General features: G+C 48.2%; 9 protein-coding genes across 9 annotated transcripts; 7 read left to right on the forward strand and 2 right to left on the reverse strand.

The window, feature by feature from the left end:
- Window positions 1-3,681: 3,681 nt before the first annotated feature.
- On the forward strand, window positions 3,682-5,922 carry N7469_008780 (beta-galactosidase; the record flags this gene model as incomplete). Its single annotated transcript, XM_056647698.1, has 1 exon — window positions 3,682-5,922. One exon carries the CDS (start codon window positions 3,682-3,684, stop codon window positions 5,920-5,922), a length of 2,241 nt encoding a protein of 746 aa, XP_056497463.1.
- Window positions 5,923-7,088: 1,166 nt separating this feature from the next.
- Window positions 7,089-7,530, forward strand: N7469_008781 (putative copper resistance protein Crd2; the record flags this gene model as incomplete). The annotated part of the gene is made up of 3 exons (XM_056647699.1): window positions 7,089-7,248; window positions 7,305-7,400; window positions 7,460-7,530. The coding sequence occupies 3 exons, from the start codon at window positions 7,089-7,091 to the stop codon at window positions 7,528-7,530; spliced, it is 327 nt and encodes a 108-aa protein (XP_056497464.1).
- Window positions 7,531-7,908: 378 nt separating this feature from the next.
- N7469_008782 (uncharacterized protein) lies at window positions 7,909-8,252 on the forward strand (the record flags this gene model as incomplete). The annotated part of the gene is made up of 2 exons (XM_056647700.1): window positions 7,909-8,032; window positions 8,161-8,252. 2 exons carry the CDS (start codon window positions 7,909-7,911, stop codon window positions 8,250-8,252), a joined length of 216 nt encoding a protein of 71 aa, XP_056497465.1.
- A 161-nt stretch (window positions 8,253-8,413) lies between these two features.
- On the forward strand, window positions 8,414-11,343 carry N7469_008783 (AP-2 complex subunit alpha; the record flags this gene model as incomplete). Its single annotated transcript, XM_056647701.1, has 3 exons — window positions 8,414-8,865; window positions 8,917-11,173; window positions 11,233-11,343. The coding sequence occupies 3 exons, from the start codon at window positions 8,414-8,416 to the stop codon at window positions 11,341-11,343; spliced, it is 2,820 nt and encodes a 939-aa protein (XP_056497466.1).
- Window positions 11,344-11,578: 235 nt separating this feature from the next.
- Window positions 11,579-12,436, reverse strand: N7469_008784 (YggS family pyridoxal phosphate enzyme; the record flags this gene model as incomplete). The annotated part of the gene is made up of 1 exon (XM_056647702.1): window positions 11,579-12,436. The coding sequence occupies one exon, from the start codon at window positions 12,434-12,436 to the stop codon at window positions 11,579-11,581; it is 858 nt and encodes a 285-aa protein (XP_056497467.1).
- Window positions 12,437-12,730: 294 nt separating this feature from the next.
- Window positions 12,731-13,156, reverse strand: N7469_008785 (uncharacterized protein; the record flags this gene model as incomplete). Its single annotated transcript, XM_056647703.1, has 2 exons — window positions 12,731-13,066; window positions 13,133-13,156. 2 exons carry the CDS (start codon window positions 13,154-13,156, stop codon window positions 12,731-12,733), a joined length of 360 nt encoding a protein of 119 aa, XP_056497468.1.
- Window positions 13,157-14,108: 952 nt separating this feature from the next.
- Window positions 14,109-14,426, forward strand: N7469_008786 (uncharacterized protein; the record flags this gene model as incomplete). Its single annotated transcript, XM_056647704.1, has 1 exon — window positions 14,109-14,426. The coding sequence occupies one exon, from the start codon at window positions 14,109-14,111 to the stop codon at window positions 14,424-14,426; it is 318 nt and encodes a 105-aa protein (XP_056497469.1).
- Window positions 14,427-15,018: 592 nt separating this feature from the next.
- N7469_008787 (histone deacetylase hosB) lies at window positions 15,019-18,424 on the forward strand (the record flags this gene model as incomplete). Its single annotated transcript, XM_056647705.1, has 2 exons — window positions 15,019-15,358; window positions 15,408-18,424. 2 exons carry the CDS (start codon window positions 15,019-15,021, stop codon window positions 18,422-18,424), a joined length of 3,357 nt encoding a protein of 1,118 aa, XP_056497470.1.
- A 748-nt stretch (window positions 18,425-19,172) lies between these two features.
- N7469_008788 (uncharacterized protein) lies at window positions 19,173-20,024 on the forward strand (the record flags this gene model as incomplete). The annotated part of the gene is made up of 1 exon (XM_056647706.1): window positions 19,173-20,024. The coding sequence occupies one exon, from the start codon at window positions 19,173-19,175 to the stop codon at window positions 20,022-20,024; it is 852 nt and encodes a 283-aa protein (XP_056497471.1).
- Between the last annotated feature and the right edge of the window lie 13 nt (window positions 20,025-20,037).

Consider the following 20,037-nt stretch of genomic DNA (forward strand, 5'->3'; position numbering starts at 1 on the left):
ATTGCATCCATGCCGAAAATCGTGAAACCCAAATTAATAGGCTCAGCCAAAATCACATCTACTCCCGTCTCCTCCGTTGTCAACGTGAAGGGCTTGTTTTTGATCAAAAGTCTGGCGGCATTTAGACGCGACGCATGCCTCTCTCTCTCTCTCTCAGTATACATGTCATTCAGATAGGACATATTGGATTCAAGTGTCTCTACCCTAGCTGGCCCAAGCGATATTATATCATTTAGATAGTGAGGATTCGACGACTCAAAGTAAATCTATGATATATCATAATCTGATAAATAATGACCTTTAGCAGGCTATAGACTGTATGTGGAAGAAACTTCGGGTTTAGGGTGAGTCGAAAAGTCATAATTGATACAACAACGGTCTATTCAAAGCCCCCTTTGGTATCTGCTTTATGACGCTAAGAGACTCAAAGATCAGTCACGCTGTTTGAGAAAATAGTATTTCTTTTGGCTTTTAGGCCACTCCAGCAGTCTATATACAGCTCGCGAAAGATTGCCTAGATGGCCTTTTAAAAATGCATGGACCTCAGCGCTCCTCTAATCAATCGAGTCTTTTAATTGTAGTCAACAAAATCTGTCTTTCTTTCGGGGGCAGCATATTCCATGGGTCTTTTTGAGGGAGTATCGCAAGGCTTTCGATAATTTTCTGTGTATGGTTGTTATTGTGATTGTGTTTCTTTCCCTAGGTCTTCTATACAAATTCTGAATGAGTCAGTACTTCATTGTAAATATAATCGACGTGACAAGAGAGACTTCATAGCGGAGTATTATTAGTAGTCGTCAGTTGCTTTCTAGGGTTTTGATCAATGTAAATAATGAATGGAGCTTCCATTAGGTGAAAAATGATGAGAAGAATAGAACCTAGGTTCTGACGATATGGACAGAGAGTACAGTAGCTGATAAATTGAATTTACTGAAAAAAGATTGGATGCAGAGGCCAATATCTCGGACTCCCAAAAAAGGCCTTATTCATAAGAGTCAGCGAAGGTGATCACAGTAGTTGCTTCTATCCAGAGGTCAAACCTTGGTATAGTTTGAAAAAGGTTAATTGCACACTAAATTAGCGAGCAATATATGGCTGGACAGCACTGTGGTAAGGCTACAAGTCGATGTCATCATGACCGTTACAAGAGCACTTCGCATTAGCACTTTCTCCTTCCTCTACTCGCAGAATTCGAAGATAGATACTTACTTTCTTGATCTATCAAAAGATATTCCTGGCACTATGGGTACTGAGGCAGGTCTTGGTGGCTCTTATTGTCCAAAATTTTGTAAACAACCAGTTTGCACCTGTCTCTCTTGTGGATATAGCATTGGCAAAACGTCCGAAGAGGAATGGCTCAAATATTATCGAGCACGTAGGTTTATCTCCTCAGTTTGAACTTGGTTGATAACACGTACTGATACACCACAGTATATCGCACGTCAGACGGGGCTAGATTGACCGGTGTCTTGCTTGCCAACGTTGAATGGAGCAACGCGCCACGCATATGTAGCCATCTCGGATCTTCTAAATGGGCAGCACTTCGAAAAGAATTTGGCCCTTGGTACGAAATGACATGCTTGAAACCCAGCAACGCTCATATATTCCACGAGAGTTGCTGGATTGTGTTGAGTCGACAATTGGGAGAGGACCCTGATCTGGACAAGCTTTTTGAAATCTGTAAAGACATTGCTCCTTCGGGCAGGAGTTTTCACTGTGAGCTGGTTTCCGTTCAAGTAAGCAGATAACGATCCCGAGCTAACACCATCCAAGATGACGTAGTACGCATGGAGGAAGAGGTACGACTTACTCATCCTCTAAAACGGCCTAACATTCGAGGTCTTTTTCCGAAGAAATGTCCCGAGCTCCCGCGGATACAAATGAAAGCGGGACAGGAGTATCGTCTCTCTGGGACTGACTCCTTCCGATTGCTCCCTTTAGAGATGAGAACTCTCGTTGCGAGCTATCTGTCCACTGCAGAGTTTTTCAACTTAAGACGAGTATCTCGATCAATGGCGGAAGTATTTGAAGATCGACAATTCTGGAGAACAAGGTTTTTCCCCCATGGAGAACGCGGCTACCTGAACTTTCTTTTAAGGGCACCTGAACTTGAAAATGATATTAAAAAAGCCAGAAGGTATCGAAGGTTTCAAAGCTCCAAGGAAACAGACTGGAGATTGATATATAGATGTTCTGTCCGCCTAAGTGAGTGGCACGACCGTCTGTTCGAGCTCCGCCGGCGATGGCATAACAATCGATGGCTGGCAGACAGGTATGCAATGACAAAACCTAGTGATGAGGAGATAAAATCTCATGGAAGTTTGGATCATGACATGCCTTGGCAAGGTGTCCACTTGAAAGCTAGATGTGACAGACTCCATAATCAACTTGAAGGAAATAATAAACGAAAATGCGAAAGGTGCAATATGGCACACCATGCATCTATACAATCTGTCCCCTTGAACGAATCAGTCGTTAGCCTAGCGGTGTATGTTCTGCGTGAGGCATACCACACCTATATTACTGGGTTCGGTCTATTGAAAAGAGATGGTGGCAAGCCAAGCTTGGTTTTGGGGTACTGTATCCCCGATCAATATATGTTGATAAACATCTTTGGGAAGCAACTCATGGGGTTTAATCTTATTGTCGGGGATAACGGAATCTACGCAATACAAGCAGACTTCAAAGTGGGTTCTAGCAGTTGGGTGGGTAACAAAGATGGTTCTAGGAGATGCCAGTGGATTACTGGCATATGTAATCAGTACAATACGCACCGCGATGCGCCAAGATTAGTGCGTCTTACCACGGAGAAGGGAGTCCAGGCACTTTCAGTACGGCTTGATGTGAGTCAAACCCTTCGACAGAATGAAGTTAATCGCTAATTAGATCCAGTACTGCAAATTGATCGGGTTTTCTATCGCGTAGAATCATGATATTGACGACGACTTTTGCTACCTTTCTGGCCGAGGTTCAGGAAGCATTGTTTATATTGGAAGGGAAATGCTGGCGCTTGGAAGTTCACGTGTTACTGAACTCTCTTGATCGCTTCACCAGAAGTATTAGTTGCTCGGGGCTTCGACAAATTTAATGGCTTTATCTTGATTGAATATTTCTACCTACCACGCCAGCTAATAGAAGCGTACACTGTAAGCTCATACTGTTATAGACCTCGATTTTTCCCCGCATCTAGCTGGATCAAGAACGAGACAAGTAAAACGAAACAATCAGCAAAATTATCATCATTATAGAAAATATTTGCTGGCTCGAGAACCTACCTACCACAATCGGGGTCATCTATCAGGTCATGCCGTAGCTGCGTTTGGGGAGCTCCCGATGAAATTGCGGGGTTACTCTACCAAATATTGATTAAGATCAGTGCCGGGGAAACTTCGGCATCCAAATTATTAACCGGGACGCATATTATCCGAGTGAATAGAGGAAATATGTGGATGAATATCACACGGGTAAATAAATAAACTCAGGAGTGTCGTCAGTCGAGCAAAGAAAACCCCGCACAATACCCCAGCTTTGAGAAGGCCAGGACTCAAACGGCAAAAAAATAGGACATCGGTGGAATGCCGGCATTTGGGTGAGGGAGGCTGGCGCAACTTGATTTAAATACTGAGACTGCGCATATTTTGGTGATCAGACAGGAGCTCACATTCGTTCCAGCTAGCGAAAATGTTTTTTCGCCGATTAGTGGTCTATATCAGCCTTTGGACTGCTAGTTCTGCCAGCGTTACACCTTACCGTCGCGGGGCCTCAGAGCAGAATCAATCTTTTGTGCCATCCTTAGATCGATGGCCTTCAGGAACACACTTCGCTGTCGACTACTACCCGTCGCAATGGCCGGAACACATGTGGGAGGCCGACATGGCTCGGATGCGAGACGCTAACATATCTTACGTGCGAGTGAATGAATTTGATTGGTCTCTCCTAGAGCCAGTGGAAGGACAGTACAACTTCACTTTACTCGACAAAACTCTGGAGTTGTTTGGTCGATATAGCCTGAAAGCGATAATTGGAACACCTACTGCGACCCCACCCAATTGGGTGAGCGAAAAGTACGATATCAACTTCGTGGACAAAACCAATTCCACTTTGATCTTTGGGTCTCGTCGTGGATACAGCACATCCTCATACGATTATCGTCATTTGAGTCAAAAAATCACTCGCAAGCTGGCAGAACGCTATGGCAACCACTCTGTAGTAGCGGGTTGGCAGCTGGACAACGAACTCGGATGCCATGATACAACACAAAGCTACGATCACAATGCAATCAAAAGATTCCGCCAATGGCTGAAAGAAAAGTATGGAACAATTGAAAACTTGAATTCTGCCCAGGGCCGAGTGTTTTGGTCAAATCAATATGTTAGCTTTGACGTGATTCAACCACCATTCTTGGAGGTCTACACCCCACAGCCTATCCACCTACTCGATTGGTATGTATTTAGCTCGGACATGCTTATCGATTTTGCGCGAGAGCAGACGGAGATTTTGAGAAAATATTCGCCCACAAAATTCATCACACACAATTTCATGATGGCCTTTATTGACTTCGACCATTATAAATTCACCCGCGAGGTTGGAATCGACATTTCCACGTTTGATCAGTACGCTCTTGCTGGTCCGAGCCAAATTCCAAGCCTGTCTGATGCCGATCAAGTCAGTTACTTGCGTACTGGACTTCCAGACTGGCAATCCTTCCACCACGCTCTCTACCGTGGTGTATCAGGCTCCGCGTACAACAAGACAGCTGGGCCATTCGGAGTCATGGAGATGGAGACCGGTGTACTCAACTGGAATGTCTATCGCGTGTCTCCATTGTCAGGAATGGTTCGACTATGGACACATGAGGTTTTCGCCAATATGGGCGATCTGGTGTCTTATTTCCGCTGGCGTCAGGTCCCATTCGGTCAGGAGCAGACCCTGTCTGGTTTATTCACCTCAGACAATTCCATCGACGAAGGATTCCTCGAGATGCAGGCCGTGGTAGACGAGGATCTTCCAAAGCTCGAAGATATACTACGCGCAGATAAGGACAAGGACCAAAAAGCAGATGTGGCCCTTGTGTTCGACTACATTTCTTCTCGCGTTTGGGGCATTGAGCCGTACAGCGGAACGTGGACACCACAAGACACGAGCTATGAGGACCCGGCACTCACGTACTTGGATCTTGTTTACAACTACCATTCATCTCTACGTCGTCTCGGCCTCTCGGTAGATGTCATTGGGCCGGATCAATCGCTTGATGGGTACAAGCTTGTTGTTGTACCAAGTCTACCAATAATAACCGATGCATTCAACGAAGCACTAGCCAAATACACTGGCCAGGTTGTTTTCGGGCCAAACACAGGTTCAAGAACATCTGCGTTCAGCTACACTCCAGGCCTCAACCCCTCAGAAGGCTCAGTCCGCAACCGTCTCCCAATGAGAGTCACCCGCGTCGAGACTCCGCCAGATTACGCAGGAAGCGGCGTTGTCTATGGCGGGAAAGCATATAATATTTCGGGCTGGGAGGAATGGGTATATTGCGAGAGACAGAACAAGACAAGCAATGCGACGATCAAATATACTTCAACACATCGACCTGGCAAGCCGGCTGCCTGCTCCAAGAATGGGTTCCACTATCTGGGCTTCAATGCTCCGGTAGAGCTTCTGGTTTCGTACTTTGGCGACATTGCCAATGACGCGGGCTTAACAGATCTTGTGGGGCGCAAAGTCGATAGTAAGAATGATCTTGGACCGACGTTGCGATTTTCTCGGAGGGGGTCATTGCTATGGGCGTTCAACTATGGGCTTGAAATTGCGAAGCTTCCTCGGGTGGAGGACGCGCAGTTATTAATTGGCGGTAAAGATTCAGAGATCCAGTCAGGCGATATTGCTGTGTGGAAGCTGAAATCCGCATGGGCCTTGTCATAGCTGGCGATGTTTGTACTTTGAGTGACTTGTGAATGTCTCAGTCCGCTTGTCTTATTGTAGCAAGTTGTTGGATTAGCATAATTCAAACAACGCAATCAGTACTCGAAGAAATTGCATGAGAAATCACTATCTGTGGTGAAAAAGGCCCTAATCAAAAGAAAAGGAATGCCGTAGAGGGTACCACTAGATGTCCTAGATGTGTTGGAATCTTTGCCCATCCTGCAGCGACTACTTGACTCGCTGACTTGGAAAGTAACACTGCAAATCGACAGAGCCTGGTAGTTCACGCGGGTAGTAAAAGGCGTGCCTAATCAATAAGCTACATCAATGGTTGATGTGTTATATCGACGATCCGGCATTATCTGACGAACTTCAAGATCTCATTTGCTCTTAGACTCAGCCTAAGAGTATCATACCAGCCTCTGTTGCCGGCATTTGGTCGATCATGGCGCAATAAACCAGCCAACGTGTCGGCTCTGCTCTCGCACCCTTCGTATACATATCCGCAACCCTCGGAAGAGCACAGTATTAGCCATCGAGTTAAACTGGTGTTAGTATTTACCAGTAACCATTGTGAACGCCAATGTTCCTAGGAATGCAGTCCATAGACATGAAAGTTAATCATTCGCTCTAGTAATAATGTCCTCGTACCTGAAGTTGACTGTTCCTGAACCTTCTAGCGTACAAACATGCATACAAGTGGAATCAAGGTTGCTTCGCGGAGCCTCATGGGGATCATGCCATGCTATCCATCGAATCACAAGATGACCAAAAGTCAGCAAAGGTCAGCATTGCCTTGCTTGACTTGAATCGAACAAGCTCAGCCAGTGAAAATCGATGGATTTGGCAGACAACCCAGTGTTGGTCAGATGACCCGCTTTTATTGTTGTGGCAACTGACCAATTAGAGTCCGCTTATTGACAATCAAGGCATTTACGGTGACGCACTCGGGCAAACACCTCAGAGTATAAAACCAATTGGCCTCCTCGAGATAGTTTGCTTTTTCATTCCATCTTCATCTCGTATTCAAACAAGTCTCTTGTGAACGAATTCTACAACACAAATCTTTTAACTTGTATCCCGCCGGACAAACGTGAGCTATCGAGCTTATTTGATCCACATCTCCACTCATCATCACCTCTAAACCACCACCAAAAACCGCTAAAATGGTCCACCCCAACACCACCTGCTGCAAGACCAACGCCGGCGCTGGCTGCGTCTGTGCTGCCCAGGCCAAGTGCTCCTGCGGCAAGGAGAATGCTCTCCACTGCTCCTGCAACAAGTCTGCCACTGAGAACGCCACTTCTGGTCCTCGCTGTTCCTGCCGTATGTTCAATTATCTGAATATCTACAACCGATTGATGCTAATATGATTCTGCTAGGCTCTCGCCCCGCTGGCCAATGCACTTGTGAGCGCGCTGTCACCGAAAACCAGCCCATTACTGGTGAAGCCTGCGCCTGTGGCAGCCGTCCCTCTGGTAAGTGAATCACAACTCGCAGATCCATATATATGACAAAATGCTAACAATTTCCATAGCTTCCTGCACTTGCGAGAAGGCCGAGGGCATTGAATCTGCCCTGGAGGTTGACTTCACCACTCGTTCTTAAATTACTGCATCAATCGGTGTTTCTTTGACGGTGTTGCATTTCCCACTTGAACATAACTGGCTATCATTGTTCATGGGCGGCGTTTCAGAGGATTGAGGTCACTTGTGTATTTGACGTACATTTGTACACTTATTTTTATTCAGCCCGCATTTTCACAAGTTGAAATTGTGGTAATTGATAACGAGACATGAGATATCATTCAAATTGCTATTCTTATATTCTGTCCACATCACTAAAAGTACTTTTACTATCATTGGAATGATTAACTGTAAACTATCAAGTTCCTCGACTTAATTCAAAGCCTCAGTATAGTCCTGTCTACAGTATGATCGCCTGCAGCACCGCCACATCGCATCAACGTTGATCCTGCGCCACCTAATGCCGTTCCGCTGTGGCGCAGGATCGACAGCGGAAGGGACGGCCAAGCAGCGTGTTGTTCTTGAAATTTCCTGTTTATACCGCGACGGCATTCGCAGCTTGGGTTTCTTTCGAACCTCCCTCGGTATGCTTAATCCTTCTGACATCTTCGTCTCTCTAGCGATGCGCGTGCATTGATTTGCTTAATTTGTCCGTGCTGACTGCCACCAGTTCCTGCGACCGTAAGCTCCCCCTGTCTCCAACCTCTTCAAGCCGAGAAATATCGCGCATTCGATTTCTTCCGTCGTCTCTGGTCGGCCAATGCACCACCATCGCCTCAGTATATCAGGGACATGGTTGTGTGAGGTGGTCAATCCGATTGCGAACCCCTGAGGTGATCTCCGCGTGGCATGCGAGCCTGTGCCTTGAACCCCACTCCCCCGACAAACCCCCGTTGACCATCCGCCTCCCTTGCGCGTGAGATTAAAGCGAAACCCGAGTCCGCGACGACACCGAACCCGCCATCATGTCGTCGATGCGGGGTCTCGTTCAGTTCATCGCTGACCTGCGAAACGCGCGAGCTCGAGAACTAGAGGAGAAGCGCGTGAATAAGGAGTTGGCCAACATTCGACAGAAGTTCAAGGGCGGCAGTCTCAACGGCTATCAGAAAAAGAAATACGTTTGCAAACTGCTCTATGTTTATATTCAGGGCTACGATGTCGACTTCGGTCATCTCGAGGCGGTCAATCTTATCTCGTCGAATAAATACTCCGAGAAGCAGATTGGTTATTTGGCCGTAACCCTGTTCTTACACGAAGAACACGAGTTGCTACACCTGGTTGTGAACAGTATTCGGAAGGATCTCCTTGATCATAATGAGTTGAATAATTGTTTGGCGCTTCACGCAGTAGCCAATGTGGGTGGTAGAGAGCTCGGAGAAGCGCTGGCCACCGAAGTCCATAGATTGCTGATCTCACCGTGAGTATACCCCTATAACACGTGGGAAGCTGCCGATCTAACTTGATACAGTACCTCGAAGTCCTTTGTTAAGAAGAAGGCGGCTCTTACGCTCCTTCGTCTGTACCGCAAATATCCGGGTATCGTTCGTCGAGAATGGGCTGAGCGAATCATCTCCATTATGGATGACCCTGATATGGGTGTCACTTTGTCGGTGACGTCGCTGGTCATGGCACTGGCTCAGGATATGCCTGATGAATACAAGGGCAGCTATGTGAAAGCTGCTCAGCGACTGAAGAAGATTGTCGTGGACAATGAAATCGCTCCAGACTACCTTTATTACCGTGTGCCATGCCCGTGGATACAAGTCAAGTTGCTTCGGTTGTTACAGTACTATCCGCCATCTGAGGACAGCCATGTTCGTCAAATAATTCGCGAATCCCTTGCTCAGATGATGGCATCTGCTATGGAAACACCCAAGAATGTCCAGCAGAACAACGCACAAAACGCTATCCTCTTCGAAGCCATTAACCTCCTCATCCACCTCGATTCAGAGCATAACTTGATGCTGCAGATCTCTTCGCGCCTGGGTAAATACATTCAATCCCGCGAGACCAACGTGCGTTATCTTGGCCTTGATGCATTGACGCACTTTGCCGCTCGAACCGAAACTCTTGACCCGATCAAAAAGCATCAGAATATTATTCTTGGATCCCTCAGAGACAGGGATATTAGTGTTCGGCGTAAGGGATTGGACCTTCTCTACAGTATGTGTGACACCACAAACGCGGGGCCGATTGTGAACGAGCTTCTGCGCTATCTGCAGACAGCAGATTATGCCATTCGCGAGGAAATGGTATTGAAGGTTGCTATTCTTACCGAGAAATACGCCACCGATGCCCAGTGGTATATTGACATGACTCTGAAACTCCTCTCTTTAGCTGGTGACCATGTCAATGATGAAGTGTGGCAGCGAGTCATTCAAATTGTGACCAATAATGAAGAGCTGCAGGCCTATGCGGCACATACTCTCCTTGGATATATGAAGAATGATTGTCATGAGAGTTTAGTGAAAATTGGCTGCTATGTTCTCGGCGAGTTCGGGCATTTGATTGCGGACAACCCCGGCTCCAGTCCCATTGAGCAATTCCTGGCATTACAGGCAAAAATGTTTACCGGGTCTGATAATGCTAGAGCTATGATTTTGTCATCTTTCGTCAAGTTTGTCAACTTGTTCCCCGAGATCAAGCCTCAGCTTCTTCAGATATTCCGGCTATACAGCCACTCTCCTGATTCCGAGTTGCAGCAACGAGCATTTGAATATCTATCATTGGCAACACTACCATCAGACGATCTAATTCGAACGGTGTGTGATGAGATGCCACCGTTCTCAGAGCGAACCTCCATCCTTTTGTCCCGTCTGCACCAGAAGACAGCTGGCACAACCGAAAGAAAAACATGGGTTGTTGGTGGCAAGGATGCCAATTCTGATAAGCAAGAAGTTCTCCTGGCCCAAACCACCGGCCTCAAGCGCTCCTTCACAACGATTGTTAATGGTAATCGAACGGGATCTAACGGGACCCCAACAAGTGCTACGAGTGCTTCCGGTGACTTGGCCGGTCTGGATTTCACTGGGCCTTCACTGCCTGCGCCAAACCTCGCCAGCGCGGCGCACTTGACACCAGACTGGGACATTGGGTTCAACCGTCTCTACTACACGTCCGAAGGTGTGCTCTTCGAAGATGCTCAAATCCAAGTTGGCCTGCGTTCAGAATACCGTGGCCACATGGGTGTCGTCAAGTTATACATATCTAACAAGTCCACTTACCCAATTACCTCTTTAACGACAACCATCGACAACCCAGCTACGCCAAATCTGAAGATTGATACTAAGAATCTTCCTGACTCGACAGTCAACGCAGCCGGTCAGACCCAACAAACACTGTTTTGTGCTGTCCACGGCCCATTCAGCGACGCTCCAACCATCCGAATCTCGTATTTGGCCGGTGCTCTGCAGGCATACACTTTGCAACTCCCTGTTCTCATGCACAGATACATGGAGCCATCGTCGTTGTCAGCCGAAGACTTCTTCAAGCGCTGGCGCCAGATTGGCGGTGGTCCGCTCGAGGGACAGAAGACGTTTGGAGTTACAGCCAAACATAAGACTGCCACAGAAGGATTCACAAGACGCACCGTGGAAGGATTTGGTTGGAAGATCCTTGACGGCGTCGATCCCAACCCTAAAAACATTGTCGGTTGTGCCGTTTTTCAATTTGAGGCTGGAAAGACTGGTTGTCTGATGCGTTTAGAGCCTAATTACGAGAAATCGGTATGTCACTTATTCTTTCATTCAACTTTATTGTTGGTTCGTGCTAATGAACTTTCTAGATGTATCGTGTTACAGTCCGCGCCACACAAGAAGGTGTTCCGCAGGCACTTGTTAAGCAGATGGAACAGAAACTTTCGCAGGGGACAGTGCGTGAAGCTTCGTACGAGTAATGTGAAGGCGAGGAACATGCATGTATATTCTCAGCTTCTAGCCAATATCAGCGAGGATTCACGGATCTCTCGATTGTGTACATTTAGACCACTTTTCCACGGCTACATATGTATAGCCCGGAGACAGTATAAACGAGTAACCTCATAAAACCTGCCCATTTATATTACACATGGGTCCCCACTAATAATATTCCTTCCAAGGAATATAAGGTTTGTGTACATTTTCTCCGACAATCTAGATAACCTTCGCCTCATTCTTCGGCGGCCGATCACCGAAAATCGTCGTCCCAACTCTAACCTGATCACTACCGAGAGCAATTGCCCCCTCAAAATCAGAACTCATACCCATACTAAGTTCCAATTTCGCCTCATCACCAACTAACCCAAGCTCGGTCACAATACGATCCCTCGCCTCTCTCAACGTCAAGAAATCCTCATTCTCAGTCTCCGCCGTCGTAGCCTGAGACCGCGCAATCGCCCCGATAGTCATCACACCTTGTAATTTAAGTCGGGGACATTTCTCCCGGATATGGCGCGCCAATGCGGGGGCTGCCTCCGGGGTGATACCGGATTTGTTCGATTCACCGGAAGTATTAACTTGAACATAGATGCGGAGACGAGGATCTGATCCCTCGGAATTCGTCAGGTCTCTATCGTGCGAGGTTTCGGATTCCGAGATAGCTCTTTCTCTTGACGCGGTGATTTCTTCCTGATCTCGTTCGCCCCAGCCTCGATCTAAAAGTGTTGCTTTTTTTTCTGAATCAACGCTTTCGACTGCCCAAAGCCCGCGAACATCCCGGGCGAGAGTCACGCATTTATTTGACTGTAGTCCACCAATGAAGTGCCATTTAATTGTGCGGGGCAGAAGACGGGATTTTTCGAGGAGTTCTTGGAGGTAGTTTTCACCGAAGTGAGTGTGGGATGCCGGGGCTGTGTGTAAGGCTAAGACGTCAGAGGCGGGCTTTAATTTTGAGACGGCGATTAGTCGAATTGGTTTGGTTGTGTTGGCTGTTGATGCTGCTGTGCTGATGCGGGCTGTGACTGCTGTCAGATTTGCGAGGAGTGCCGAAGCTCGCGCGGGGGTGGCGGTCATATTTGGTTCTGTCATTTGGGGTTTGGTGTTGGGTTAATGAGAGAGAAATTCTATGAGGAAAACTCTGTGCTATTGTGCAATCCTCTCCATCTGATGCGGTAGCAAAACAGAAAAACACAAAAGGTCTACTTGAAGAAGTTCAGATTCCGCGGCGATAAGATAAAATCTGCCTCAGGCATGAATTACATTCCGCGGAGATTCCCGTATCACATGACCTGCCACTCGAACTCAAACAGTCAGGCACAAAGGCACCCAGGCATCAAGGCGGAGATGACATCCCTTGCGCCCCAACCTTCAAGCGGCCTGTTGATCGATGATCGATGATCCATCGCCGTTTGCATCCATGATCGCCGGTCCGAGTCTCTGGATCTGCTCGGCCATGCGACGTTGGGAATGCTCTGCCCATCTCGGCCAACCTTCGGCGCCAACTGATACTCTCAGCCGGAGTGTCACCGGGTCCTGGCGGCAACTCAGACAGAATACTCCGTCCAATGAGGATGAAGCGTCAACCCGAACAAGGTCAGATCTGGAGCAGCATTCCTCAAGTCGGGTGGATTGCGATTTGTCACTTCGCTTTGCTTCACCTTTTGACCGTTGAATCTCAGTGAATTGCCGCCCTTGAGTTTCGGGCTAGGATGCAGAATCAGATTTCCGATTCGGCCTATTTTTAACCTTACTCTAGCCGCTAGCTCTCACACTGCATTGACGGACTTCAGCCATTGTTCGACGATATTCCTTTCAGACTACTATTTCTGGTCTATCCTATTTTCGTCTATGCCCAGCTGCCGAGTTGCCCAGCCACCATTGCTGTTGAAATGGTGAGACCAAGACAACTAGTGACTGGTCGTCCAGGACCCTGTGACTCCAGTACCAAGCTTGCCAGTCCCTCAACAGACCACCAAGAACGCAGAAGAATACCACCTGGGTCATGATGGAAGATGTAACCGCCGGACGGATCAGGGTTAACTAGCCAAGTTCCCCCCACTGGTGAGCAATCGACAGAGAGTACATTTATCAGCCCAACCGGCCATTAAGTAGACAATTGCGCGTCGAGCTCGGCCGTTTTTGCAGTTTCTTTGACGTCAGACCCCCCGCGGGTTCCTTTTTTTCTCCCCAGTCAAGCACCAATCGATCTAGAATCAAAACGGCGCAAACCTGTTAACGCCCTACTTTCGTTACTAGTCTCCACCTGGAGAGATTCTCTTTTTTCTCTTTCTTCCTTTTCTACTTTACCTCCTCATCTCCTATTCTTCCTTCTCCTTTCCCCTTAAACCCCTTTACCTTTTACGACTATTTTCTCTTCTTCCCCCGCCGACCCACTTCCGGTCTATCCGCATACTTCCTTGTCGGCACTAAAGCTCCGAAGCAACCGGAAGTTCGCGCAATTTGAGCAGAATTTAAAAAAAGGAGAAAATTCAAGTTAAAAAGAAGACCAAAGGACGTTTCATTTTGGGAGGTTCAGACACCGCTATTCCAGCTTGCGTGTTCAAATCTGCTGTATTCAATCTATACCTCGTCATACCGCGATTGATCGACGCACCAGCTCTCTCCACCTTCCACTGACATCACCGCTGGACGATCTCTGCGAAATATTGTAAAAGGAATCCAACCCAAACGAAAGACAAGCCACCACTCCAAATAACTTCCAATTGAACAATTCACATCTCACATCATGTGTCGACAATATTACACACTCTACGCCTGGTGCCACTGTGAAGAAGATGCTGGTCAAAGTGTCTGTGGCGGCCAGCGTCGCAATAGTTGCCCTGGCATCAGTGTCGAAACAGTCCACATGCATTGCTTCTGCAATTCGCATGCCTCGCGTGGATTTAAAACTGAAAAGAAGAGCCGCAAGCAAGAGGATAAATGGCGACGTCGATCACAGCAATCACAGACATCCTCCTCTTCCTCTGGCTCTTTAGATGAGAAGGCATCATTGGGTCGTCGTTGGTTTCAATGGTATCAATGGCGGGGCCTGCGATCAAACTAGATGATGGTGATAAATGTTGATCATTGTCTTCCTTCTCCTTTCTGCTTCTTTTCCATTTGTGGTGCTATTTCACGTTCCATTCTTGTGTCATTTCCTTCTTTCTCCTGTCAATTTTTTTTCTCCTTTTTTCCCTCCTCACTTCAGTGAATGTTTCCCAGCTTCGGTGTTTCTGGCATTGGGATAGGTCTTCTGCAAAATGTTTTCTGTTACGGAGTTTTATGGTTTAACGTTGATGCCTCACGTCTATCACTCTAGAATCTAGAGCAATTCTCAATAGAAGAAGACTCAATAAATCAGATCAAATCAAACCAAATCAAATCAATTATTATAAATTCAACAAAGACATGTTCAAGTGAAACACGGCTGATTTCTCCATATACAAGAATGCTTGTCGTCTTCTGCTGTGGAATGATCGACTGGCCCCTTGCCCCAATTTGATGAACGTCCAACTTTCTCCCCTCCTTTTTCTTCTTTCCCCTTAAACAATCTGTTGTATGACACGGCACTGCTACAATCTGCTTTATTGCTGGATTACATTGATTGGGTGCTGCTTCTAACCGTATCTAATGATTCTTCTCTATGATCTTGCATAATGGAACCCTTCAACGTGCAGGATGATCGGGAGTCTCCATCACGATCTATTGATCGTCCACATCGCCCGCGCGACCTGGCTCCTATCGACAACTCTCACAATGATCTAACAGACTCTTTGAATCGTTTATCACTCGCAAATGCCACTGCGACTCCTCTCCCCGCATCTCCAGCTCATCTTTCTCCCCGCGATCCCACATCGCGCTCTCCAGTCCCAACCCAATCCACCCCTCGGCGCATCCCCAGTTCCGGCTCTCTACGCGAAGAACGCCGCAAATCTACGCCAGTATTGCAGAAACGCGCATCAGCTGCCTCTTTACGATCAGTCTCAACCCCCACAGGTCAGTCTTCACCACGCGATACATCGCGTCGGTCCTCTCGCCACTCTAGCGGGGTCCCCGACTACCGCCGCGATGCCCGCAATGTTGCCACCGCGTCTGGCTCAGGGCCCCACAGCAGCTTCGATTGCGATGGAGCATTTCCAGAAAGAGGTCGATCTCCATCAAGTGGTGGATCTCCAGTCCAAAACGGTCGTTCTAGTTCACGATGCGTGCTATGGTCATCGATTTTCGCGCCCGCGCACAAATAGAAACCTTCTTGCTGCTATCGTGGAGAGACCTGAGCGTATGCGAGCTTGCGTGGTTGGTATTGCTGCGGCTTATGTTCGACTTGGTCGTCGGCATGCTGGGAGTCAATATGCGCCGCATCCTGATCTAGATTTACACTTGCTACCTCCGCCATTTCAAATCCGCAAGACGGGGAGGAAACTTGAACTTTCGAATCCTGCTGTGACGAATGTCCATGGTACGCAATGGATGTCTGATTTGAATAGTATGTGTGATGTTGCAGAGTCGCGCCTCGCTTTAACGGGAAAAGAACTTGTTCGACCTGCTCCTCCAGGTGGAGAGAGCGGTGCTGCTAGTGGTCCTGCTCTTCACGAAGGGGATCTGTATCTCTGTTCCGAATCATTGAATGCTTTTGAAGGTGCGCTGGGTGGAGTATGTGATGGTATTGACACGGTTCTGGGACCAGGCCCGACATCTCGGGCTTTCGTCTGTATTCGACCACCCGGTCACCATTGTTCGTCCGATTTCCCATCTGGTTTTTGCTGGATCAATAATGTCCATGTCGGTATCTCGTACGCGGCTACACATCACGGATTAACTCATGCCGCTATCCTTGATTTTGATCTCCACCACGGAGACGGTTCGCAAGAAATTGCCTTCGACCATAACTACAAAGCAGCGACGGCTTCGAAAAATGCGCCGGCATATAAGAAGACGTCAATCGGGTATTACAGCTTGCATGATATCAATTCCTACCCCTGTGAAGCTGGTGAACCTGAGAAAGTGCGCAATGCAAGTGTCTGTATTGATGGATCGCATAATCAGTCCATCTGGAATGTGCACCTCCAGACCTGGGTGACTGAAGATGAGTTCTGGAAATTGTATGAAACAAAATACACCATTCTGATTCAAAAGGCGCGAACTTTTCTCAGGGATCACACGAAACGCCTTCTGAATAACCCACAGGGTCCGCGTCCAAAGGCAGCTATCTTCATTTCTGCTGGATTTGATGCGAGTGAGTGGGAGGGCACAGGCATGCAAAGGCATAAAGTCAATGTTCCTACTGAATTCTACGCCCGCTTCACTGCAGATGTTGTCCGCATGTCCGAGGAGGAAGGGCTCGGTGTCGACGGGCGTGTGATCAGTGTTCTCGAAGGGGGATATAGTGACCGTGCATTGTCCAGTGGCGTATTAAGTCATATCTCTGGACTGGGAAGTGCGACAAATGGTTTGGAGACTATGAATAAGCAAGTCAAGTCTGAGACAGCTAGTGAGAATGTCTTGGCGGCTTTGGACCAACTTTCTTTCCAAGATGATTACGATGCGGACTGGTGGTCTCCAAACAATCTCAGCGAGCTTGAGGCGTTGGTCTCGCCGCCTGTCAAGGATGAGCGTGAGAAGGGGTACTGGAAAGATACTCGATCATCATCGGCGAAGAAGGTTCCCACCCCACGGAAATCCTTTGGATCAACGACGGCCATTGAGCCGCAATTACCTCCGCTGCCAGAAGTGGGCTGGGCGACGGCGGCTCATGAACTCTCCAAAATCCTCATTCCTCAGGACCGTCAAACCACCAGCTATCGAGCCGAAGATCTTAACGCCGAGGCATCCCGACAGCGACGTGATCGCCAAATTGCGTTGGATGGGGGTGTCAATCCAGCTATTATTCCACCGCCACCTCCAGCACCAGTAGATGAGGGAAGACAGCTGCGCGTTCGAAAGAACAAATCTCCGAGTCTTTATTCGCCTCGCCCTGCTACTCCACGTCAACAAGCGATGCGGAAGAATAGACGGCAAACGATCGATGGCAATGACCTGCCAAGTCCTTCAGGGGAATCTCCGTCTGTGGACGCAAGCCGCAGGAAGAGTGTCAGCGGTGTGGCGCCTATTGGCATGGATGATCTGACAAGCTCTGCAAGTCGAACCCCTAGCAGGGCAGCGTCAACCGTGTCTTTAAGGTCATCGTCCGCGTCATTAAAGTCTGCAACAGGGACTGTCACAGGTCTTCGAAAACCAAACTCACGTTCAGGAACCCCGAAACGATCCACAAGTCCCCGCAAGGCACCGCCTGTGCCCAAGGTACCAAATGCGTTTTTGCCATCCAAGCCCTCGGACCCAGTCTCACCGTCCGATGATGTGGAAAACCTAGCTTCCGGTCTTCGAAAGATAAAGCTAGTCATGCCTTCGGCAGAGGAACAAGCTGCAAGAGAAAAGAAAGCCACAGAAGACCGCAAGCCACCCCGAGGAAGTCGAACACCGAAATCACCTCGCTCAGTCCGAAAAAGCAGCAGTACCAAAACTGCTCGTGGCAGAAGCTCTCGCACAGAGACTACACTGAGTACGTCGCCGCCTCCTATCCCAACCGCCCCAATTGGGCTAGGGATGCCGGAGAACATCACGACTAGCGCGGCAGCAGTCGTTACCGCAGGGCCATCAGATGTAGCAACAGCCGTGTCATCTTGGGAAGCAATGCAAAAACAACTTGAGACGAAAGCAAGCACTACAGAGCCTATTTGTCCGGCTTCAAAACCAACAGAGACTATGACACCCTCATTATCCACAGCACAAGAGCAAAAGCAATCGAATTATATCACGGCCGGAATGCCATCCCCACATACACCCGAATTGGGTATGGTTCCAGGAACTGGCAATGTGAGATCGGCTTCACAAACTTTCTCACCGGCAATGACCGCTGCACAGACCAAGCAGGGTTTACCAAGTTTCACATCAAACAGTCCTATTCCCTTTCGCAGGGGAATATCAAAAAGTACAATCAGTGCCACAAGTCCCACTTCACAAAACACACCCTCGACACGATCCAAATCAACATATCTTCAGTGATGAGGATAGTCCCCTCGGACCACCACCCTTGCAACCATTTTCTCAAAGTCGACGATTCTACTCTCAGTGATTGAGACAGTTGATGTCTATCCCGCTTATTGAAATACCTGTAATGTCTGTAATATCTACTTTCTCTTTTTCTCCGGTTATTCTTATTCTGTTCGGTGTCATGTGGGTTTGAGATTGAGGGGTGGATTTTTTTTTGGGAGTTTGTTTCTGGCATTGTGATATACCCCTTACTATGGAATGGTTATGTTATCTAAATGGGGTACGGTATGGGTGGGATATTTTGTTTATCAATTTATTCGATTTCATTTTATTTGACTGAATCATTGTGCTGGTATCGCGTGGGGTATCTGATACTCATGAGACTGAATAGCAACAACCCCACAGGACAGTAGAGTACTGGTCTTATAAGATATAGTTTGATGCATTTTATACCTCTTGAGCATCCAATCACTCGATAGGATTACATGATCCAATCAAGCGGACGATAAGCATTTCCCCGCCGTGCGGCCTCGGAGCAACTCCACCAATCATTGGCCAGTTTTCCCGGAGGCTCCCCGCACGGAGAGGCCCGACTTTCGGTCTAAGCCGGTTCCAATTTACAGCGGCCAACCCCGGCCGACTTAAAAGCAACGATTTATCTCTTCTCGTGTCTTTTCTTTTTCTTTTTCTTTTCCTTGCACGTTTCGTATACACCCTTCGAACTCACCCGACAAGCCCCTTTGGCCCCGAAATCTTCACAATGGCCAACAACGGCAACGGCAACAAGGCCGTTGGCGCATACTATGCGCCAACCGGCGGTCTCCCCTCTCAGTCGCAGCTTTTGACTGACCGCGCAATGTTCACTGAGGCATACACAGTCATTCCCAAGGGTACATTCCGCGATATTGTGACATCTTTCCTGCCATTCTGGGATAAGACCCGCCTGTGGGTCATCGCTCGCCCGCTCTCCGGATTCGCCGAGACTTTCTCTCAATATATTATGGAGGTGGCACCTGGCGGTGGAAGTGACAAGGCCGAGTTGGATGCTACCGCCGAGGGCGTTCTGTTCGTTGTGGAGGGTGAGGTCAGTGTTACCGTGGCTGGGGCCGAACACAAGCTTACCGAGGGTGGATACGCTTTCCTTCCACCAGCTTGCGGTTGGAAGCTTCGCAACAATGGTTCTTCTACCGCACGCTTCCACTGGATTCGCAAGGCATATGAGGCTGTTGAGGGATTGGATGCTCCCGAGCCACTGTTCCTGAATGAGAAGGATATTGCGCCCACCCCGATGCCTGATACTAATGGTGCTTGGGCGACTACTCGATTCGTTGACCCCAATGATCTCCGCCACGATATGCATGTCACCATTGTCACTTTTGAGCCCGGTGGTGTTATTCCTTTTGCTGAGACCCACGTTATGGAGCACGGTCTCTATGTCCTTGAGGGCAAGGCTGTTTATCGCCTGAACCAGGATTGGGTTGAGGTTGAGGCTGGTGATTTCATGTGGCTGCGTGCCTTCTGTCCCCAGGCTTGCTATGCTGGTGGCCCTGGCAAGTTCCGCTACCTTCTCTACAAGGATGTCAACCGTCACATGAAGCTTTCTCGTCTATAAACGAGCCAAGCGT

The sequence above is a fragment of the Penicillium citrinum genome, assembly GCF_028827155.1.
Source record: "Penicillium citrinum strain IBT 23319 chromosome Unknown utg000008l:1.0-2707905.0:1.0-2709502.0, whole genome shotgun sequence".
NCBI lineage: Eukaryota > Fungi > Ascomycota > Eurotiomycetes > Eurotiales > Aspergillaceae > Penicillium > Penicillium citrinum.